Here is a 23,902-nt window from a genome sequence, read left to right on the forward strand (position 1 = left end):
CCGCCTCGGGCTCGCTGTCCGACGACTCCTCAGGCGGCGGCGGCGGAGGCGGCTGCGGCGGACCCGGCGGAGGGGCGCCCGCCGCCGCCGCCATGCTGCCGGGCCAGCGCGCGCACAGCGGGCGGGGGGCGGGGCCGGGGGCGGGGTCTGGAGGGCGGGGCCTGTTGGGGCGGGGGCGGGCCCGGGGCCTGGGCGGGCCCCCACGCCGCTTCGCCGCGCCCCCTGCCGGCCGCGCGCGCAGCCGCAGATGGAGGCAATCTCGGGCCCCTCTGCCTCTAACCGCCACCCCCATGTCCCCTGGCCCCTGGTCTTAGCGTCTGTTTTCTGTCTAGGACACAATTTGTGTGTGTGTTTTTGTCTCCGTGTTCACTTTTTTTTAAATCTGCAGTCTTCCCGTTCAAGAACATAAGTGATCTCCAGGAGGCGCGGGACCGTCCTGTCTTGCCCTGCATTGTGTCGCCAGCGTCTGTCATTTAGTTAAAAGTTGGGAGTGGATGGATCCATGAATGCATGAAAGAAAAAAGAAAGGACTGGCCTCTGGGATGTCAGAACAAGGGATACACGATTCCATCTGGGAAGGGTTCCTGGAGAAATGATGCTTGAGAGAAGAAAAGGGCTAGTAGGAGTTATCCCTGACTGGGGAACTGTGTTCCAGGACGAAGGACCAGACTGGGCGAAGCCCCAGGGGCAAGAAAGAACAACTGTCCAGGAAAAAACGGAAGTCGTAGCCTAAAGGGAAGAAAATAACAAGAAGAGATGAGCTTGGGGGCAGGCAGGTCAGATAGGGCTTTGTAAACCTGATAAAGGGGTTGGTCTTGAGTGTAACAGGAAGCCCTTGAGGGATTTTAACCCCGGGCGGGGCTGAGTCACAAAGCTGGGGCCTGTGATCCAGGCTTTGAAGTAATCAGGGCAGATGGCTGCCCTGGGTCATTGGGAGGGGCCCCAGAGATAGAGAAGTGGACTCAGGAGCGGAGTGATATGTAGGTGGGGGCAGGAGGCACAGGTGACTGGGATGAGGCCCAGCGGGCTAGCCGGGACTGCCGGATGATAGCCGGGTAGGTGAGCCCTTCACTGGAGGGTACAAGAGAGTGCACTTGTTTTTGCTGCCATACAGGCGAGAGGGGCAAATCCTTAGGGGGCTACATGACTGTCCCCTTGCCCTTTCAGAGGGCTCCTGCTAGAGACTGGGTGGCCCCTGGCCTGCCTGCCGATCAGCATGCTCTGGCCCCCACTACTTGGGGTGACACTTTCCAAAGGCAAAACAAGTGAACCCATCTAGCATGGGGACATGGCCAGGGAAATGGACTCACAGCCAGGACAGGGCATATCAGGGCCTAATGCAGGAACACTCTGGGACAGGCCCAGAGCCCCTGGTGCATTGCCCAGAGCTATAGCCACTAGCCACATGTGGCTACTTCAGTTTCAATTTCAATTAATTAAAATTAAATGTTCCTCAGTCACACTAGCCACATTTCAGATACACAACAGACATGTGTGGCTTAGCAGCTACCACACGGGACAGCACAAATATAGAACATTTCCCTCATCACAGTAAGTTCCGCAATGCTCGAAGATAGTGATGCTGGCTCTCAGCGTGCTGACCACGGGACACACACACCAGACACCTGACCAGTGATTCTAATCCTCACACAAGCCCCACAGAGCAAGGCCACTGGGCCTGCTCTGGAGATGAAGACTGCAACCTGAGGTTCAGAATGATACCTCTCCCAAGGAGTGGAAAAGAGACAGGGTTTGGACCTGGACCGTGTGACTCCAAAGTTCTTGATGCTTCTAGGCTAGCCTTCCCAGGAAGCTGGGCCTGAAGGAGCTTGTAGGAAGCAAGAGGAGAGAAGGGCCTGTTAATGGGCTGAACTGGGCTCCCACCCGCCCCAACATTCACATGTTAAAGTCCTAACTAACCTTCAGATGTTATTCCTAACATCAGAACGTGACTGTGTTTGGCAATGGGACCTTTAAAGAAGTAATCGAGTTATGGGGCGCCTGGGTGGCTCAGTCGTTAGGCATCTGCCTTCTGCTCGGGTCATGATCCCGGGATCCTGGGATCAAGCCCGGCATCGGGCTCCCTGCTCCGCGCGGGAGGCCTGCTTCTCCCTCTCCCACTCCCCCTGCTTGTGTTCCCTCTCTCGCTGTGTGTCTCTCTGTCAAATAAATAAAATCTTTAAAAAAAAAAAGTAATCAAGTTAGATAAGGCCATTAGGATGGGCTGTAATCCGGTATGACTGATGTCCTTATAAGAAGTAGAAATGTGGACACAGACAGGCTCAGTGGGAAGACCAAGTGAAGAGACAGAGAGATTCCACCTACAAGTCAAGGAGAGAGACCTCAGAAGAAACTGACTCTGCCAAACTGATTTCAGACTTCTGGCCTCCGGATCTGTGAGAAAAATTTCTGTTGAAGCCCCCCAGTCTGTGGTCCTTTGTAATGACAGCCAGAGCTGACTAATGTTGGTTTTGTATCAATTAATTACAAATAGTGTGATACGTAAGTACAAAACAGAGGGGAACTAAGAGTTAATTCTGTCAAGGGTGTCGGAGAGGGGGGCTCTCCAGAGGAGGGATGACCCCCAGCAGGGTTTGCAGATTTGAGTAGAAAGGTGAGGGGATGGAGGGAATTTTCCAGGAAAACACAACAAGGCAAGAGACTCCCAGGCAAGTTTGCTGCTGAGCCAAGGGTGAGGGAGGGAGGGGAGGGAGGAGGAGCCGCGAGGGTGCACAGCTGCAGCTCGACCCAGAGCACCCCTTGTGCTGTTCTCAGGAGCAATGACTGCATCCTCAGGCACAGAGGCCACTGAAGGGTGTTTAAAGCAGAGGAACCAATGTATCTGGACAGAGAATGATCCAGAGGAAAAAAGACTAGAAACAGGGCATTAGAAAGCAATTCACCAATCCAGGCAATGCTTGATTGGTGGTAGAACCATGGCAGTGGTCCTGGCGGTGGAGAGAAGCGGTGAGAAGCGGTGACAGGCAGGAGACTCAACAGAGGTGGGAAGAAATGGGAGCAGCTGCTCCTAGTCAGGAGGTGAAGGAGCTGGACAAATCGGGATGCCCCCCGGGGACACAGCTTTCAAGAGGGATGCCGCCCCAGTGACCACAATGCGACCTAGAGGAGATGAGAATGAACTTGGTTTTGAACAAACAGTTAGAGGTGCTTGGGTGAGCTGTCGCGTACACCCGACAGGAATTCAGGGGACGTCTGGGCTCTAGAATCCATCACTTGAGAGGCAAAAAGCCAGAGACATGAACCTGAGTTGAGAGGCAGCCGATGTGGCTGGATAGGAATATATTGCAATCGTGAAAAAGTCCTGTAAGTTGTCCCAGCTAAGGGGAGCCTAGGGAGACGGGACAACTAAATGTCATGTGGGATCCTGGAACATAAAAAGGACATTCGGTAAAAACTAAGGAAGTCTGAAAAAAGAATGGGCTTTAGTTTAATAATAACGTGTCACTATGGATTCCTTAAGCGTGGTAGGTGTGCCATCCTAATGTGAGACGCTCGTAGCAAGGGAAACTGGGTGTGGAGGAGTTCACGGTCCTAACCGGGCAACTAACTCTTCTGTAAATCTCAAACTACTTGAAAATAAAAAGTGTATTTTTTAAAAGAGCATTAGGCTCATTAAGAATCGTATTATGTTCCTAAATCAGAGAAATCCAACTCTGGCATATTTCCTCTGATGAGCGGAGAAGCCTTTCTGTGCTCGTGTGACTGCCGAGCACTGTTCCCTTGGAGATCTCCCCCGAAGTGGCTTGCCTGGAAGAGCACATTCCCTCCGGTGCCTCTTTATGGAATGAGTCATGCTGTGAATCATCTCCAACAATGTGCGCCTCCCTGAGTTTACCCCACCTTAAGGGCATATCAAGGTGGCAGTAATAACACACTTCACATCCAACCTAATCCTTCTCGACTTGTCAACGCAAAAGTGCATGCACCTCCTGTCAAAAGAAAAAAGAAAAAAAAAAAAAGAAACCACTTCCCATTAGAATGCATGATGTGCTTCAAAATATGGGAATAATCTTATTTTACCCCGAACCCGGGTTATGATCGACATCTGGAGCCAGACATTTCTTCACTGCGTGTGACATATCATTTCCCTGGCCCCAGGCATTGTGACAACCAAAAAACCACCCCCATGACATTTCCAAACATGCCAACTGGGGTCTGCACCCACCGTATCCCCCCAAGGATTAGTGAGGTACACCATGAAGGCAGTGGCCTCAAAATGGGAGGGGAGCAATGGGAAGTGTTACAGGGAGAGGAAAACAGACTCTCTAAAAGGAAGTTAACGAGCGACACACGTGATAAAATTGTAGCTCACTAAATACACACACACACACACACACACACACACACACACACACGAATACAAGTAAAACTGGGGAAATCGGAAGCAGATGGGTGGACCATACCAGGGTCCATGTCCTTTGTGATAGCATGCATTTATTTTGCAAGATGTTACCTTGGGGAAAATAGAGGATCTCTTTGTATTGTTTCTTACAACTGCATGTGCATCTACAATTATCTCCATAACATTTCGATTTGAAAAAAGAACTTAAGGGCAGCCATTGCTGAGTCAGAAGTGCTAACCTCCCCCTCCGAGCCCCCAAAGCCTCAGCATCAGAAGGTGAGCAAAGGGCTGATGATACAGACTCAGGAAAACCAGAGTTCAGGTCTCGACTCTGACTCTCACCAGCTGTGTGACCTTGGGTAAGGTGCACAAGGTCTCCGAACTGTACTTTCCCCGTCTAACAGATGGCTGTGACAGGCCCCACTTACAAGCGTGGCTCTCGTGATGAGATGTGAGAGGTAAAGTGCCTTTAGCACAAGGCAGGTGCTTGGTAAGTCGGAGGGATTCCTCCTCTCCAGCCCTCCGGTTGCTGGTTGCAGAACTTTGTCCTAGGTTCCCAGCCACCCCTCTCTGCATGTAGCACTCTCAATTCCTTTGTGCCCTGTTTCTTCCAGTGCACCTACCCGGGAACCCCTGGGCCACACATCCGACCTGCACAAGAACATCCAGCCTCCTGACAACATGCCAGTAGACACCCAAGCGAGCGAAGGCCCAGCCCAAGCAAGGTTCCACATCCCATTCGGAGGCTCGCTTCCTGCTCCCACCCCAACACCCTCCCCAGGGTGACCAGCTGCAGGCTATATTCTAGCGAGCACCTGGAAGTCTGTGAGTTGGGCATTTTGGTCCCAAAATAACCTGGAGGGCAAGGACTGTTCGGACCTCTGGTGTGCAGGATTGACCTTCCAGCTCTTTTTTTCTCCAGCTCTAACCCACACAGTTCCAAAGGTCAGGCCCATTAACATCCACCCTGACTTAGGATGTCCTGGGGTCAAGCAATGCAGGAACCAATGGGCTGGTCCTCTCACCAGGCACTACCGGGCCGGACTCCCGGGTGCCCCGCTTGCCCAGGATCTCCAGCGGGAGCCAACCAAAGCTGCCCTTTGGCTTGGGCAGAAACAGAGGAAGGGCTGCCGATCCCCAGAGGAGCCTGCCGCCCTGATCCTTCCTGAGTATCCTGAGAGGGGGCGTGGGTTGGAGTGGTGCTGTTCCCTTGGAATGGGAGAAAACACAAAGGAGAAATTGTGTCTGACCCTGCAAACCCACGGGCCAAAGGCCCAGTCTTCTGCCTGTATTATTATGATCATTATCAGTCCTTCTCCAGAAATGAATCCTCATCCCTGTCAATATCAGAAAGCCTCAAACCCCACACGAGTCCACACCTTGTTTTGTGTGTGTGGGATCCTGTCTGTGGTTCCCAAGTGGAGCCTCCAGCCTAAGTCCCAGTCCCCAGGACACAAGCCAGCCTGGAATCCTGCTGAACAATCCCAGAGGTGGGCGCCTTCATGTGCACGGAGCCCATGCCACTGTCCTGCCCCCTGCCACTGCTCATGGTCCCGGAGACCTGACCCCAAGTGTTCTACACCCCCCACCCGTGTCCCCTCGCGTTCACCTTACCTTCTGTGAGGGGCTTGACTTGTGCAGAACCCTGCAAACCCCTTTGTTCCTACTCCCCTGAAGCATGGTCCAGAGCCTACACTTCCCCCCAAGCGCCTCTGTGGCCCTTGGTACCAGCTCCCAAGACTGGGTGAGTACCACGGGCCAGGAAGGGGACTCTGAAGGACAGGGCCCTGGTGCCACCTCCGTCATCCCATTGCCCCTTCAACTCCACCTTCCTCCCTGACACAGAGCAGCCTCCGCCCCACACACACATACACACCCAACCTCAGTGAAGACATTCTAACCGAGAAGCCCCTTCTCCCAGGACAGACCGTTCCTGGGGCCAGGTGCTGCCATCACTGGTCACGGGGCATTGATCTACCTGACCAAAGCTGGGCCAGCCCGATTCTCCTGCTCAGGACCTGCACACTGGAAACAGAGACCCGGAGACAGGGCATCCGGTGCGGGGCCACCATTCCGGGAGGATGGCTGCCCAGAGGGCGGGCCCCTGAGCCCCTGGGCAGCCCCGGGAGCTTCTGATCCCTGCCCACCTCAGCCACGGCTACTCAGATTCTTCCTTTAATTCCGTTCTCTGAGCCCCTCCAAGGTCCTCCCGGTGCACTCCGTTTCCCCTTAAGCTAGCCAAATTTGATTTCACTGCTTGCTTTCGGGAGAAACTTAACCAACAACCCAGAGCTCAAACAGGGACTTGGACCGAAAGTTAAATCAGTGATGAAGAGTGTTTTGGCCACATTTGTCCTTTGCCCTGTTTATCTCAGGAGGCTCCTGGGGGGTGGTGGAGCTAGGAGTGGTCGGGTCATTAGAAACACTGCGTCCCCCTGGCCCCCATATGTTTCCAGGGAAGCAGTTTACCCCAGGACCCCTGGAGAAAGCCCTGGGCACACCCGGCTCCACCGGTGAGCACACCGAACCTGGGACATCGTCCCACCTCCATGAGCCAGCACTGAGCCGGTCTGGCCCCCTTTCTAGGTGCTGCCCTCCCCCACCTGAGACACAGGACCCTGCGGGCGGCAGCTTCCGTGTCAGTGACATCACGCAGCCCCCTCAGCAAGCCAGCCCCAATCAGAGCAAATCAGATCGCAGCAGAACAAACTTTATTTCTGTGAAGAAGACTCACACTTGGGCATTTAGTATAACTAAAGGGCTAACTCTGGAGCGTGGCTCATCGTGCTGTGAACCACCCCATTTCCCAGGGGTCTTCTCACTCATCCCCGGCCTCCTGGCCTTTCTTCCCTTCCTCGGGGTCTCCTGAGTCTTTCAGATTTTGGCGAGCAAACTCCTCGAAAACCAAATTTTCATCCTGAAAACTAAAACAGAACAAAGAACATTTTGATCATGGCACACTCTTGGAAGCTCGCAGTGAAATCTCACGCGAAGTAAGACCCTTGGTCTTCCCTTTGCAACAGGGGAACCGATCAAGATTTTCCTACAGGATGGAGCCTGGGACCAAGCCGTTCTCCTCACAGCTTTTCATGTAAAGTCTCTTTAACAAACACAAAGAAGAGAAAATGAAGGAACCCACAGAGCAGACACACATGCCCGGGATACCCGAGGGTGTCCTCGTGTGTGCGCATGTGTGAGCAGGTGTGTGTGCACGTGCAGGTGTGTGTGCAAGCCATAGTACTAGGGAGCAGAAGGAAAACCAGAGGCTGAGGAGGTGTTCAGAGCATGTGGTGTGTATAAAAAAACCCCAGAGGGGCTTTGTGCCTGAGGAGGAAGTCACAGAACACAGGGAGGCTCAGGGCAGTGGCTCACCTTTCCTTTGCTGCAAGCATGGAATAAAGGAGAGAGAGAGAGAGAATTATCAGCATAAATTCTTTTTTTTTTTCTTTTGAGAGACAAAGGGAGAGAACACACACGTGAGCAGGGGGAGGGGCAGAGGGAGAGAGAGAATCTCAAGCCGACTCCACGGCCAGCATAGAGCCCAACGTGGGGCCCCATCTCACGACCCCGAGATCATGACCTGAGCTGAAATCAAGAGTCAAAGACTTAACCGACTGAGCCACCCAGGCGCCCCTATCAGCATAAATTCTGTGGATAGCTGCACCTGGAAAATTTCTTCCTTATTTTGGGGCCTTTACAGTTGGAAGGAAAAGAAACCTAGATACGTGCATTTCATAACAACTGCGTGCACTCCCTCCCTCTTTGCCTTTTCCAGCTGCCAGAGCCTTTTTCTCTGCACATCTGAACCCCGGTCTCCTTGACAGAACACCTCGCCCTCACCTCCTCAACCAGAACAAACCATACCCTCACCTCTGGGAGGCTTTCTCTTTTCAAAGTGTTTCCCCCTTCGGGTCCTTTAGATTCTATCTAGAGCTGAGTCCCAGGTGCAGTTATGACCCTCCCTCTGGGCCCATCTCCCACGTTCAGGCCCGGCTCGCAAGGGGCGAGTCCCGGGACTGGACGTCTAACCAGCACCTCCCGTGGCTGGGGGGGTGCACTCAAGCTGGGGAACCACTCCCAGGCCCCCCCGAGGTTGGTTTCTCTGTTAGCATGTTGATCATTTTGTTGTTGTTGGGGGATATTTTCAGATATGTTTTGCAGCACCTGATTAACTGCTATTCATTTGAATGGTTCTTTGTTCTTCCTTTGTTCCTTCAGTTTTCTGCCCACCTAGTAAAGTCCCGTAACCCTCAGGGGTGAGCCAGCAAGAGCCTAGTGAATAGCTCCAGAGGGTTTTTCGGGAGCACCAGTGATGGAGGGCCACGGCTCTTGTCTCTCGGGCACTAGGAGGGAAGTGTCTGTCTGGGCTGCTAACCACAGACCAACGGAGAGGCCCCCGGGCAGGAACCATCCCAGGCTCCCGGGTGCTAGCCTAATTACACTACCTGGGACCATCAGCCTGAAAGAGAATCAAATCAACACCTGCATTCCATGGTGGATGCTCTTGACAGGGGATAATAAAAACTTGGTAGCATTTCTGTAGTGTCTATTAGGTATAAATTACTTGGCCCCAGGCTCTGGCAGAACTTCTTAGCTACAACTTAGCGCTGTTTCTGCTTAGTCTCCCTGTCTAGACTCAGAGCCGGGAACCAGGCAGGTAAGATGTGAGCAGTCCTGTGCATGAAAGTCCTGTGACTCAAATCTCGGGAAGTCAGAATTTAGAGGCCACGGGGTGATCTGTCCTTTCTCCCCGAAATCTCACAGGACAAAAGATCACCGTTTAGTCTTGACCCTGCGGTATGTTCAGTGGAAGGGCCAGAATGACTGGGACATGGAAATGTCATACCCAGAAAAGGAAGAGCCCCACTTCCCCCAACTTAAGGCAAAAAGTCTGTTCACAGCTCCAGAAAACAGTCTGGCATAAACGATGGCATCGCCTCAGGTCAGAGTTTTAAAATATTCTTTTAAATGTCCTTGAAAGGGACCAGAATGCATTTCAATCTCACATAGTTAAAAAACAGTATCCGAATGATACCAGCAGGTACGAATAAGAAAAATGTGGCCAGACTACTTTTTCCCCAAGGTACACTGACTATTTAAATCCAGAATACCTGGAAAAACACTTGGAGACAAAATATTTTTAGAGACAAACCCAAAATGAATAGGGGGGCTCATCCTAGGGTTTAAAGGTCATTTCATGATCAAGCTACAAAAAGCTATAAAATATAAGAAAAATAAATCTCGTTTGTTTATACCCCTTTTTTTCAGCTCAGGTCCTGGTCTCGGGGTCACGAGATCGAGCCCCGCGTGGGGCTCCACACTCAGGGAGGAGTCTGCTCATCCCTCTCCTTCCGTTTCTCCCCTCTCTCTCTCAAATAAGTAAATAAAAATCTTTAAAGATACGTATTTAAAAGCCATACTGAGCTCTAATTCATATACAATTTTCCTAGTGACAGGCACAGTCCAGTGGTTCCTACTCTATTCACAGAGTTGTACCAACCATGACTGCATTTCCTGCAGACATCCATACGAGAGCCAATGGATTTGCAATTCAAAGGAGCCAAGGAGTCAGGAACCCGGCCTGACCCCTTTTTCTAGTATTTTCTGTACTCTCACCACAATTGCCACCGCCCAAAATACTCATCTTGTGAATGCCTGTTAATGTCTCCAAATGAAATGCAAAAGCCTCAGCCTCTCAGAGGTATTTTGCACCTAAATTTTCTTTAAATCTCAATCCAGTTCTATTCCCACCAGAGCTTCTGCTTGTAAGTCATCCCTGATAAAACCCAACAAGAGAGTCTGTGTCCAAGAGCAGGGATGCTCTGTTGTCCACATGCTAACTGAAGGTAGACAAGCCGTGGCTCATGGCTCGTGGCTCGTGGCTCATGGCTGAGGAGATGAACACTCCTCTGTGGGCTGGCCCCAGGGTACGGTGACGATAACAACAATCACCTGGCGATGCCCCCCGGGGCCGTGGTCTGGACGGACCAGCAATGAATAAATAAGAAATCTGCAAGTAAGCCAAGACAACATGTGACTGACCTGGGTCCTCGGGCTGGGGGTGCATGAGGCGGAAAGGCACCTCAGTGGCCACTTCACTGGAAAAAAAATACAGATGGATGAGAAGACACACAGGACTGTAAAGCACACAGAACAGAGTGGTGACTGAAGAGATTCCAAGCTGGAAGAGGATTCAGTGAGATTCAAAACAAAACAAACCAGAAATCAGGAAGTGGTCAAGGAGGAATTTTAAATGTATTCCCCGGAATGCAGTCCAGAAACTTCACTTAGGCATGGCAGAGACAGCTACGTTTTGTAGGTTCACTGCCCTTCCTTCTGGTTATTAGGTCCAGTGATGTGCTGTGGTGGATAGAGAAGTGAAATCCTACAGAAAGGACAGCTTTGAAAAAAAAAAAAAAAAAAACCTTTGCAAAATGTACACGACTTTTTATGTGTTCATTCTATGTCAATCAAGATTCACATGGTTGCTTGTTAGAGAGCAGAAGAGAAATGAGCAGCGCCCGCCACGCCAAATTCCAGAAGCTGAAGGGCTTCGGGGTGGCTTGGAATTTATACAAAAAGAAGGAAAGGGGTCAAGATGGAGAACAGAAGGCAAATCTGGGCCAAGGAAGAATGGAGAGGAGGAAGGAGTGAAATAGCAAGGGTCTCTCCTTGCTTCACCCAGGACCCACCGCCTCCTCCCCCGACGTCACGGCTTTGGTCAAAGCACATCTGTGTACAAGGCGACTCCGGTCATACCCCAGCGCAGATGGGGTCTGGGTTCCATGTGAGGGATGGAGACAGTAAGAGCCGGGATGAACGAGTCTGTAAGGTCAGCGCCTGCCTCGGACGTGGCTTCGGGCCTGCCACTTTGGCCATGATTTGAAAAAGGTAGCTGTTACTATTCACAACGGCCAAATGATGGAAACAACCCAAATGTCCACCAGCTGCTGGATGGAGGACCCAAATGTGGTCTGTCCGCATCGCGGAATATTATTCAGCCATAAAAAGGAATGAAGTATTGACATATGCTACAACACGGATGAACCTCAGAAACATGATGCTCAGTGAAAGAAGCCAGTCACCCAAGGACAGATACTGCCTGACTCCTTTTATGAAACAGCCAGAAGAGGCAAATCAATGGAGATAGAAAGACCAGTGGTGGCCAGGGGCGAGGAAAAGGGGGGAATGTCAGAGACCACTTAATAGGTATGGCTATGGTTTCCTTTTGTGGTGGTAAAAATACGAAGGAGCCAGAGAGTGCTGACCATTGCACGACATTTTAAACGTCCTTGATGCCACTGCGTTGTACATTTTAAAATGGTTCAGATGGTAAACTTCATGTTACATACACACAGACACAAAGAAGCATGCCAGTTCTCTGAGCGTGTGTGTGTGTGTGTGTGTGTGTGTGTGTGTGTGTGTGTCCTTGCCCAGGGGAGGCTCAGCTATGGTCTCGAGGAAACATCGCCAGCGTCATACCAATTAGGCAACATTCGCACAATGCCTCTGGAAGGCAGTGGGCCTCACTTCATAACACCTCTGAGCAGAACTGCCAGCAAACCAGATTTCACCGTTACTATCTTGAACCCCAGATTGGTTCCCCGTGATATCCCGGGAATCAAGCAGGGAAGGAAGGTGACCAGGCTTACCTGGAGGAGAGCTCTCCCAGAAAGCTAGGAAATAAAAGCAAACAGGGCTGGTGAGTGTCCCAGTGATACCACAACCTTATTTCCCATTATTCAGAGGTGGACATGTCCCAGGCACGCTCCGCACTCGCAACTTACAGGATCTTTGCAATCCTGTAACATTCAACTCAACTCTTCCTCTCTACTTGTGATGTCATCTCTTTCTCAAGTGGATTAGCTAAAAAGAGGAATCACTTAGGTCCAAGCCCTGATGTTCAAGAATAGACCACAAAGGTCTTTGTGGAATACACTGCTATTCACTTATCTTGACTACTAAAAAAACCTCTACTGTTTTAGATCCTCTCGGAGAAAATCAAAGGTAATGCTACGCACTTTGAAAAACACTACAACTACAAACACAGGGCTAACACAATTTGTAAAATCAACCCGGGCTCTACTTTGTTGTCCCAGCCAAAATTGGGGGAACTCATTATCGACTTAGAATCACAGAATATATGCTTGGACTTGCCTTTGGTGGCTCGTCAAGGTAAAAGGTCAGAACCTTTGGCAATAGGATTTGAAAGGAAAGTGAGAATTCAAGTTCTTTCCCTCCCAAGATGCAAAAATGGAGATCTACCGAGAATTCGTTTGGCAGCTGCCCTTCTTTCCTGAAGTGTGATGTAGCACTAAACAGATTTTCCTTTTTGGCATATCAACTTCCACCACGTGAGTGTAAGTGCACACACTTCCACCAAGTAGTACGAATGTATTTCATAGTTTGCTCCTTCTAATTTTTCCCACGTGACGTCAGTCAAACAGAATCGACGACGACGAGACAAATAGAATCTCTCCAAAACTCTACTTGGTCATCCATAGAATTTGTAGATCTTTCTTCCTTGCTGGCTCCCAATCATTCAGGAAAGGAAGAGTTCAGACAGGGAGAGGCCAAGACAGAGCCCACAGCATTGGCTCTTGGACACTCACCCTGACACCGTGAGCTTCACCTTGATTTGGTAAGACACCAGGATGCCCATGACAGTCCGGTCTATGCCCTCCTTTATTCTGCTCAAACAGAAAGGAAAAGTGGAAAATTACAGAGGAACAGCACAAAGCAAAGACTGGATGAACAAACCCCTCACCTCCAGACAAGCCTATTAAAATGGGAGCATCTTCTTAAGGAACTGGTGAATTCAACCAAGCTGTCAAAGTCCTAGAACTTTCCATAGTCACGGGAGGGGATTCCTTTCCTGCCTTGTAGCTTGGCATTTCCCCCCTGGAAGTTCAAAGGGCAGAGTGTGTTTCCCGGTTCTTCCTACTCTGTCTCCAGTGTTGTTCATCCCCTGCTTATCAGCCAGAAACACCCCCCTCCTCATCCTCCTTGGCTCCTCCCTCTCCCCACCTGCCATCCCTGGCCAACCACGGAGTTCTCCGTAGGCTTTTCCTGCCTCTATTATCTCAGTGACTTACCTCCCACAGGCCCAGCCCCATCCCTGAGCTCTCAGCCACTCTGCAGCCAGAGGGCTCTCCCAGGGTCAAGCCTCAGCAGGGCCTGGCGGTCAAACTGTGAGCTGGCCCTTCCCTGCCTTTGCCACCTCACACCCTGCTATGCCCCAGTGTCTCCCGTGCACCAGCCTTACCACACACCAGCCTGGAATGCCCTCCTTCTCTGCTAACACCTCAAGTTGAAGTTGATCCTCCTTTGTGAAGCCTTCCTGACCATCTGCCATCAGCATGGGTCTCCCTCCTTTGTGCTCTGGCCCCCGGCACCCAGCATCGTGTTGAAGTGAATGAACACAGTGTGTGAGGCCATTGCCCATGCCCCCAAAGGGAGTGCTGTCTAACTTCCCCCCATAGGAACTCCATTCCAGGTTCTACTAACAGGTGCTGAGCTCTTACTGACAGGCACCGTGCTGGGCATTATAACACATTGTTATCTCATATGCCGTCCGTTGCAGGGACATTAAGTATTTCAGGATGCCCAGTCACAGGAGTTAAGGTCTGAAAAATATCATGACACGCTAGCTACAACAATGTGAATGACAATAGACAACATGGCCAACCAAGGAAGCTGAAGGCTTGAGGCAGAAAGCAGGGCACGATTGTGTTGAGAGGTCTGAGAAGGGTCTGAGAGTACAGGGCAGGTTCTAGGCCCAAAGACCCCAGCCCCAGGATCCCTTTCATGGGAGGCACCTTGGACATTGCTCCCAGGGCCATGATGCCCTTCAAAGACTCCATCAGCTCCTTGGTGCCTGGAGCTCCTTGTGGAGGGCAAATGCGTTTATCTGGAATCATGGAATGTGGTCACTCAGTTGAGACAGGCTGGCACCAAAGGGGACAAAAACGGGTGCAAGCCTGAGACCCCCATCCCCCCAGTTGCTAGGACTGACTGTCCGACTTGTACTGAATGGAGTCAAACAGCTAGGGGAGAGAATGTGCTTCAGCTCATGCCTGAGAATATCCTGCAAGCCTCCCCCCCCAACCATCTTTCTTGAATGGGAGAGTCTCTCTGCACCCCCCCACTTGCTCTCTCTCTCAATCTCTCTCTCTCTCTCTCTCTCTCTCTCTCTCTCTCACACACACACACACACACACACACACACACACACACACACGGAGCTTAGGTAATTCAGGTTCTGCTGTAGTTGTCACTTTCCAGGGCCCTGGAAGGCAGCCCTGAAGCTGGGGGTGAGGGAGCGACTCGGGTTAGGAGTGGCCTTTGCTCGGTCATTAACGGACCAGGTGAACATAGTCAAGCCTCTCCTTCTGGCTGAACTTCAATTTCCTCATTCATAAAATGAGTATAAATTCGCCTTCCTCACAAAAGTGTGGAAGACTTACACGGTTGTGAAATAGTCCACAAACCATACAGCGTTTCTATAAACGTGGTGTGCTACTGTTGGTTTCACGATGGCCACACCCTGGAATAAACTGATCTTATGTCAGCGTGCCTGCCCGTCGCTCTCCCAGACCTTCACCAGAAAGCCTTAGAATCGAACATACCAACTTGGACCCTTCTCCTCAGAAAATCCTTTGACTCCCATGATTCCGCTTCCTGCCAAATGTTTGCTGACCCCACTCTTGTCTCGGAGCCCATGGGCCACTGAGCTAGGGGGTCGTGGAAATCAAGCAGGAGAGGCTCTTCCCGATGGCATCCCCTTGCACGTGGCCTACTGAGGCCATGGAGGGAGCCCCAGTGCATCACACGGGGGATGGCAGGGAGCGGGCCTCGAGATCTCCCCCACTCAGGGCTCGCCAACCGACATGCTCTGGGAACGGAAGCTTCGAAGGATGGCTAGACATGGAAGTGGATAGTTGACCTGGAAGGCTCCCTCCCGTTCGTGCTAGAGCCACTGGCGAAATTCAGCCAGCCACTGGTTCTTTGAGCTGGGGTCAGCAGAGCAGTGCTTAGCTTCACTGAAATTTAATTAACATCTGTAGCTATCAGGACCTCCTGTTCTTTACCTTCCCTGGTGGAAATGAATAAACGATCATTCCACCACGCATGCGGCCACCTGCATTACTCGGTTTATTTATTTTTATTTTTATTTTTTAAGTAGGCTCCACGCCCCATGTGGGGCTCAAACTCATGACCCCGAGATCAAGAGTCACACGATCTACCAACTGGGCCAGCTGGGTGCCCTGGCATTACTCAGTTTCTAGGCTTAGGGCACTACACTAGCTAATGATATTTCTAGAAGGTAACGGCTGACATTTCTGGAGCACTCACTGTGTACCCAGCACCACATTTTGCATGGACGGTCTCCCGTAATCCTTATAAACCTCTCCATGAGAAAAGACAGCACCCCCACTGTACAGATGGGAAAACTGAGGTTCTTAGGCAGCCTGAGTCATTTGCCCAGGGTAGCCCAGACTCTAAGCAGTGGAGCTGGGGTTTGGCAGGAGGCTGCCTCCAGAGCCCACTGCTGTAACCACCATGTCACACCAGGGGAGGGAGTATGGGCCCCGCTCGGGCCACCGAATCAGCACTCTGCGCCTGGATGACTGCCATCAGGCTCCACGTGAGCGCACGAGCCCGGAGGTGAGACAAGAAGCGGGGCAGACCGGTACCAGCTCTGCACTGAGTCTTGGCGGCTCGTCTCCCGAGCTACAGGGACTCACATGGTGCTGGAGGCAAGGTTCGTGTCCTCGTGCTTGATCTTCCCATCCAGGGCGATGCCCCGTCTTTCACGGTTGTTGGCCAACAAGGGCACCAGCGTGAGCGTCGTGGTCAAAGTGCTGTTTGGTGGCACTTTTTCTCTGTAGGAAGAAACGCAGAGGGGATAACTATTATTAGGGCCATAAAGCCACCATTGGTCCCATGAGACCCTATCTGCCATCAAGCATTTTCCAAGATCCGAGGTCCCTGTGACTCACGGGGAAGATAGTTCAGGTTATCTGTGCACTTGCCTTACGAGAAATATTGGTGACATCTCAAAACAGGCTGGCAGCAAGTCCCTCATCCTGCGAGTCACTGAATTTCTAGAGTATTCTGTGGGGCTAAATGAGACTAACACAAGGGTCAGGGACCACAGCAGTCTCCTCCTGAGACTTCGTGACCACACCATGGGCTGCAGGCCATCTGGTCAGGGCCAGCAAGAGAAGCCTCAGCTGGAAGTCGCCTGTCGCCGAGAGCTGTCGCTATCAGGAGGATCGGGCTATTGAGGAGGGTGTGGTGGGGCCCTCCGTGAGCCGTGCAGACCTGACTGGTTTGGTTCAAGGCACACGTGCTCTGTCTCTCCTGGATCTTCCCTGTCACTGGGTCGCCGGTCAGGTGGTGGGAGTCTCAGCCTCTGACAGACACAGGGAACCCGTGCCAAACAGTGGGTCTGCAGGTCGGGGATGGGGCTGGGGGCACAGCAGTGAGGGATTCTCCAGGTCTGGAGCATCCCTGGCTCGTGGAGCCTGCAGAGGTGGCTCTGCTGTTCACCGGCATGCTCCACCACACCTGCATCCAGAGGTGTCCATGCGGCCGCGGGGCCCAGCCAGCCGGCTGCCTGTGTCAACACTCCTGGTGCACGGAGTGGCCCTAAAAACGCTGCCCAGGAGTCAGCCCCAGAGTTCTGGGGGCCCCGGGGTTCAGGGATGATGACTGAGGCTCTGCAGCCTTCTGAGTGGCTTCTGGCCTGAGACCTGTGAGCACGATCTAGCTCAGCTTTCAGGCTCCCCACCTCCCACCCTTGGGGGGATCCTACAACGGTCGCCAGTGTCCTGGGAATCATTTGGTCCAAAATGCGCTGAATTGCCGAAAAGAAGTCCAGATAATGGGCTATGTGAGGGGAAAACTCAGCCAGGGGCCATTTTCTCCTTTCATCATTGAGCATATGCCAAAAGGTGAGCCAGGGAGGCCCCGGAACCGGAGGACATGTGAGGATGCACCTGCAGGGGAGAAGAGACGCCCCCCACCAGCAGCACGAAGGGAGCAGCCGATGAGCTACGGCTCTTTCCGGCCTCCCTCCCCTCTGGACCTATATTTAAACATGGGGCCAGATCTGCTTTGAGTAATAGTTTATTCCAAAATTGTTTTTTAAAGTTTACGTCATGTTCTCCTGCTGAATCAGTTTGTGTTTCCTCACCGGCCCCCTTCCTGTAGCTCTGGTAATATTTTTTGCACACAATGGTGTTGAGACACATCAGAGAGGCAAAGAGGAAAAGACCTGCCTGAGCAACCCTCTCTGGGGGAGGCATCACCCCAGTAACCCGTGTGTGAATGAAGAGCACGGAGCAGGACCGCACAGGTCTCTGGCTCCCCCATCACAGGGTACGCCTCTGCTTTCTGTTCTAATGAAGGGAGAGGAACGCTCCACGGCACGGGGCTCAGAACTGACAGACCACCGGAATCCGGCCGTCATTGGGAGCACATTTTCAAATTGAGCTGAAGATCAAAAGACAGAGAACCCTCATCTGGGCAGACTGATCATTGGCTTGCCTGCACCGGGGGCAGAAATCGTATCAGATTCCTCTGGACTTATTCCAAGGAGCAACAGGAAGTTTCAGCTGTTCCCACTGTGACATTTCAATCTTTATTTCTCTCCTTTCCATCATTCCTTGTGAGTGAGATCTCCAGGAACTCTTGTGAAGGAGAACAGAACTGAGATGCTAACTTTCCTTGCAGCCCTTGAAGTGAGAAAAGGGGAAGGAAGGGAAGCATCCTATTTCCCTCTTCAGGATGAACAAAAGGGGAACTTGACAAGGAAGCCTGAGCCACCCAGGAAATAGAAACCCAAGCAGCTACTCACTGTGTTTCTTCCTGGGCCACCGGCTTGGTGTAATAGTCACTCGAGTAGAGAACCACGTTGGCCACTTGTTCTACTGCAAAAGGAGGAGAGGGGTGGGTGATTCGACGTGGAGTGCCCCAGTCATGTGCATGGCGCCCGCCGGGGATGCAGTGGGTCTTCCCTCTCTAATGCTGATGGAGGGTCCTTCTCAGGCTTGGCTTTAAGGCTGGGGTTTCTGAGTTCTGTCCTCAGGCCACTGCTGTTCACCAATAACCTGCTCTGTGGAAGCTCGCCCGCATGAGCCAGCCTCCCTAAAACTGCACCTCCCAGGAGCCCCCTACCTGCTGAACCATGCCATACCTACCCCTGGGTATCCTTCCAAGTGTGCCAGAACTCACCATTTGTGCTTTCTCCAAACCCGCCACCCCTTCCAACACTCTCTTATTTAATGAACACCTCCTTCCAGTTGTCCAAGCTAGAAACCTTCTCCCGGCATCATACTCCTGACTCGTGCATGTGGGTAGGAAGGTGGGCTCCAGAGCCAGACTCCTTGGGCTCAAATCCTGGCTTAGCTGTCAGCCGTGGGGTGATTCACTTAACTCCTCTACGCCTCAATTTCCCCATCAGCAAAATGGGGGTGACAATTGCATCTAACTTCCACGGTTGTTGTGATGATCAAAAAAAATAATTTTTAATCTCTGTTCAAATCAAATTTGAGAAGTAAAAGAAACGATTTGTGTGAAGCACTCAGCACAGTGCCCAGCCCATAGAAGGCTACTAACATCTTGCTTCAGGAAGCTCAACAGCTTCTTTCAAAAATTAATGGCCTTGATGTGAGAACTCATAAAACTTTGAGAAATAATTTAAAATCAAAGTATCAGGGCGCCTGGGTGGCTCAGTTGGTTAAGCGACTGCCTTCGGCTCAGGTCATCATCCTGGAGTTGCAGGATCGAGTCCCGCATTGGGCTCCCTGCTCAGCAGGGAGTCTGCTTCTCCCTCTGACCCTCCCCCCTCTCATGTGCTCTCTCTCTCTCTCTCTCTCATTATCTCTCTCAAAATAAATAAATAAAATCTAAAAAAAAGGGGCGCCTGGGTGGCTCAGTCGTTAAGCGTCTGCCTTCGGCTCGGGTCGTGATCCCAGGGTCCTGGGATCGAGCCCCGCATCGAGCCCAGCATCGGGCTCCCCGCTCCGCGGGAGGCCTGCTTCTCCCTCTGACCCTCCCCCTGCTTGTGTTCCCTCTCTCGCTGTGTCTCTCTCTGTCAAATAAATAAATAAAATCTTTAAAAAAAAAAAAATCTAAAAAAAAATACAATCAAAGTATCAAATGACACTTTCTCAATCCTGCTACTTTGTGGAATACTGTATTGCACACTACACACAACATGCTAAATGATACCAGGTCCTCCGAAGAGCAAACACAGATGAACTACACCAACATAAGACAAAGCCATAAGCATGCACATCAGCATCAGGAAAACGCTATAATAATTCTTTAGTGTGCATGCATCAAAACTCCTGAATCTTATCTATGATGCACACGCACAAGGAAAGAGGAAAGTGGTGTGTAACACAAGTGACCAGCCATCCTGATCTGCCTGGAAGTAGCCCATTTTAGCACTGAAAATCCCGGTCAAGAGGCACCCAGCTGGCTCAGGCATGCAACTCTTGATCTTGGGGTCATGAGTTCAAGCCCCATGTCAGGTGCAGAGATTACTTAAAGAAATAAAAAAGGGAGAGAAAGAAAAAGAAAATCCTGGTCAAGCCAGGACTGTTGCTCACCATAACACACCATGAATCTGACTTTGTCTTAGTCATTGACTGTTGTTTGAGTTAGTGGTGAACTTAGAGGTCACCCTCCCTGGTCATTCTGTCATGTCTTTTTTATGTGGCTCCTAGAAGACCGTGCTGTCTGACCATCCCCTGTACTTCAATGCCCTCTGAGCTGAAGAAGGGGGTAGAATAGCAGGCAGCCTGGCTTGGTCATCACATCGTGGTAACTCAACAGCAGACACAACAGGGCTTTACCGTTTACAAAAGCACGTCCAGGCTCCAATCCCTGGAGCCTCACAAAACCCAGGAAGGTAGACCAGGAACCAGGGCCATGGACGTCAGTTGGGATTCAGAGAGGACGCACAAGGCGCGAGCCCACAGATTGGGCCCACTGTCCTCAGTCCAGTGCTTTTCCCACTATGCTGTGCTACCTCTGTCCAGAAAACTTAATTCTGATCCAAGAAAGAAAACTCCTCCCGTGGCTTCTCCCCGGGATCTGGCAAGGGTCTCCTCCAGGAAGGCACGGCATGGAGTGATGGAGGATCGCCTGTCAGGGATGTTGTTTCAGGACAAAAGACAGCCCTAAGCTGGACACAAGGTGGCATGAGGCGATTCTTGAGGGTCTTTCCTCCTGTGAGTTCCTGCCGTCCATGACAACAGAGATAAACAGGCAGTTCCAAAGACCCCGGAGGGCCTTATCTGCCCAGAGAAGAGACCCTGGGGAAATATGACCAGATGGAGAAATTCTAGAAGACTCTGCCTTCCCGTTTTGAGAAGAAGTTCCTACCTAATGCTTTAATCTTCTTCACCGTTTTCTCTGTGTTATTGGTCACGGTAATGGTCACCAAAATGGGCTCCCCATGGAAATAGATCTGCAAAAGTTAGCAGGCAAGTCAGAAAAGAGGAACAGAGCGTGGTGGTATCTTTAATCTCATGGTTTTCTAGGTTTATCTCCGTCCTTTAACCAGAATCAAAGCGGCTGAATTCCCACACTTTCAAGGAAGATAAAGGGATAGCAACAGGGTTCCGTTAGCCAGGGTCCCGAACACAGTCTGCCTCGTCTGTGGTGCCCTGAGGAGGACAGTGTGACCAAGGTGGCGTGGAGCAAGGCTGCTCACACCTGGAACGCGCAGTCCTGAGGGTCATGGCAGCACTGGCCAAGGGGGTCCCCAGTGGAATCAGAAGGCCATTTGGGGCAGAATGAGGGCAGTGAAGGGGAATCAGTGGGGAGCCCAGGGGCAGGGTTCTCCTCACCAGTGAGCCCCACATGATGCAGGCCCGGGGGGGCACACCCTTGCACACGTGCACACGCATGGGCACGCATATACACACGGTATGCTGAGCCTTTGGCAACATGTTTGCATGACTCCTGGTGACCAGAGGGACCCGAGACAGCCCCAGCTGGTGGTTCTTCACCCTCCTTCACCACAACATCCCTAAGAGATGCCATTCACACGTGACTCGGCCACCCCTTCACCATTACGTGGAAACTTACATTTTCCAGGGAAGTAAACAATTTGCAAAATCACACCCATCGGAGCTAGTAAATGAGACCATGGGGCCAGGGGCGGGGGGGGGGGCAAAAACGGCCTGGTCAGGGGCACTCGGAAACCACCACCCTTCTCCCTGGTTGGTCTAGGACTGGCAATGCAGTGGATGTGGCCAGTGTGACCCTATCGTGAGGGTCACCTTTACTAGCTCCAAATTATGAGAAAAAGCCAATTGTTCACAAAACAGTGGTGCTTTAACTACACCTAGACACAAGATGACTTGCAACACCCCCGCAGCAGAATGGGCCCCAGGGCCTGCTCCCATGCGGGACACAGCCCCTGTCCGAGGCTCACCTCTTTGTTGAGGGAGACAGCCAGGTGCAAGGGCTTGTCGGACATGAAGAACTGCCAGGAGGTGTCAGCTCGGGGCTGGGGACCCATCTTCGCTGGCGCGTGTTGTACTTTCCGGATCAGTAAACGCACGGAGCTCCTGCGGGTGACAAGCGCAGAGAGTTCTGGGCTTATGGCCGGGTCTCCTCGGAAGGTGTCCAGGCCTCTCTCCCCGTCCTCATGCTGTGATGCTTCAGGAATACTCCCAAGGGGTGACGGGTGAAACAGAGAAGGGAGGAACTCCATGTTGGGGTGCGGGAGGGCCCCAAGGACCTGTGTTCTGGTCCCTTCTCTGAGGTTTCCCCAGCTGGGTGGTGTGGGCTCGAGGTCACTGTCACCCTCGGCTCTCAGGGCACAGCCCGGGGTGGGCAGGGGCTGAGTGTGCCTCGTGTGACATGCTTCCACACTCTCAGCAAACGTGACTTACTGCAGTTGCTATTCATTACAGCCAGCCTCCACGGGTGCGTGTGTTAAGTGTGAGGAAAGAGCCTTGAGGGCACGATAGAAGACCACGTCCAGGTACAAGAGGAAAAGTGAACACCAGGGCCCAGGGGGTGCGGGAGGGCGGGGGGTCACTGCCTGATGGGCAGAGAGCCTCTGTTCGGGGTGATGAAACATTCTGGGTGTAGACAGTCTGGGGTGCCGATAGTGGACAGTGTGCTGTAACTACGGTCCCAGCAACACAGTGGATGTACTGAATGCCTCCGAAGCGCACACTCAGAAATGGTTAAAACGGTAAAACTTCATGCTGTGTATATTTTATCACAATAGAGGAATTACCGAGAAGAAAACTAAAGAGAGGGAATCCAGGGGCTGCTAGAGACTTATGTGAACCTTGAGGTTGTTAGCTCCTCCGCCATTTTCCTTTTATCCCCGCAAAGGACGAGCCACGAACCCTGCCCTGTGTGTGGACGTCCTGACGGCCCGGGCCGGATGGGCCCCAGCTCCCTGGCCATGCAGCCCTGGGGGGGGAGCTCAAGTGAGGGGCGGCTTCCCACCCCAGCTCCTTGCCCCCCACCCCGGGCACTGCCCCTCGTCCCACAGCTCCACTCTTACTTCCTGGGCACTTTGTCCGATTTGTCCTCTGCGCTGTCTCTGGCAAATGCTTTGACCTCAAAGTCGACCCCGCAGCACTGCAGGCGGCAAGAGAAGAGACAAGGGTTCAGCCAGCACCTCCCTTCCCGGCAGCTGGGATGGGTCACACGTCCCACCGGGATGTTAGGTGGCACCTGGTCTTTTTGTCTTTGCCATGTCCTTTTGAGGGTTACCCCATGAAGGCTGGATTTGCCGCGTGCAGAAAGAACGTAAGGAAGGGGTGAGGTCAGGCCGAGGAGCGCGCTGTGGGCCCAGGCTCCCAGGGAGATCACATATGGTGTCCGGCCCTCCCCCTCCCCCCCCCCAGTCTAGCTGTCCCTCTAGCTGTGACCCCGCATGCATGGCACTGAGGTCACAGCGCCCACAGCAGGGGCTAGACGCAGGTGCTCACGGGGCTGGCAGGGGGTCCACAACTGCCCACACTGGCCACCAACCCTGGAGGGCTGGTCGGCCGAACCCAGACGCGGCCCGGCTGGAACGGGGGCGGGTCCCGGCACCGGTGGCTCTTCCAACTTTGGCAAAGAAGCCGGAAATGGAACTGGGGGCAAAGTCTTCTGATTTTGTAAGTGACTCAATAGCAGTACGTTGTGTGGGCAGAACAAACGCATCTGCCCCGCGGGGCCCCTCCCCACCCTGCTCATCTCTGCACATCACCGCGCTCACCAACCGCCCCGACGGAAAAAGTGCAACTGGCTAAAGGACATGGATCGGTTGTGTTGACGGTGGCATATGAGCCACAGCCTCGTTGGTTCTATAGCCAGGGAATCGTGACAATCCTGAAATCTAGTTTAAAAATAAAGCAGCACGAGGGGCGCCTGGGCGGCTCCTCCGGGCGCACACTCAGCCCCTGTGCCTCTCTCCCCGCCTTGGGAGCTCATGCCTGGCCCACCCGCCCCTCTCAGCGCAGCGGCCAGGGTGCCCTTGGGAACCTACGGCTCAGAGCCCAGTGG

The 23,902-nt window shown here is 52.4% G+C and overlaps 1 protein-coding gene across 1 annotated transcript in view; it reads right to left on the minus strand.

Annotated features, from left to right (window-relative positions):
* Positions 1-7,063: 7,063 nt before the first annotated feature.
* The window catches only part of SAG (S-antigen visual arrestin), a 28,384-nt gene continuing 11,545 nt past the window's right edge, over positions 7,064-23,902 (minus strand). The window contains exons 6-15 of the mRNA XM_025886661.2: positions 22,914-22,990; positions 21,822-21,957; positions 20,765-20,849; positions 18,228-18,300; positions 16,111-16,248; positions 12,976-13,053; positions 12,016-12,039; positions 10,406-10,461; positions 7,736-7,745; positions 7,064-7,287 (exon numbers count right to left, since the gene is read on the minus strand). Coding sequence (XP_025742446.1) covers positions 7,182-7,287; positions 7,736-7,745; positions 10,406-10,461; positions 12,016-12,039; positions 12,976-13,053; positions 16,111-16,248; positions 18,228-18,300; positions 20,765-20,849; positions 21,822-21,957; positions 22,914-22,990 — 783 coding nt within the window. The 3' untranslated portion in view covers positions 7,064-7,181. The remainder of the gene's footprint in view (positions 7,288-7,735; positions 7,746-10,405; positions 10,462-12,015; positions 12,040-12,975; positions 13,054-16,110; positions 16,249-18,227; positions 18,301-20,764; positions 20,850-21,821; positions 21,958-22,913; positions 22,991-23,902) is intronic.

This window comes from Callorhinus ursinus, unplaced genomic scaffold (assembly GCF_003265705.2).
Source record: "Callorhinus ursinus isolate GAN/ISIS: 27379988/994484 unplaced genomic scaffold, GSC_fseal_2.0 scaffold2, whole genome shotgun sequence".
NCBI classification, from domain to species: Eukaryota; Metazoa; Chordata; class Mammalia; order Carnivora; family Otariidae; genus Callorhinus; species Callorhinus ursinus.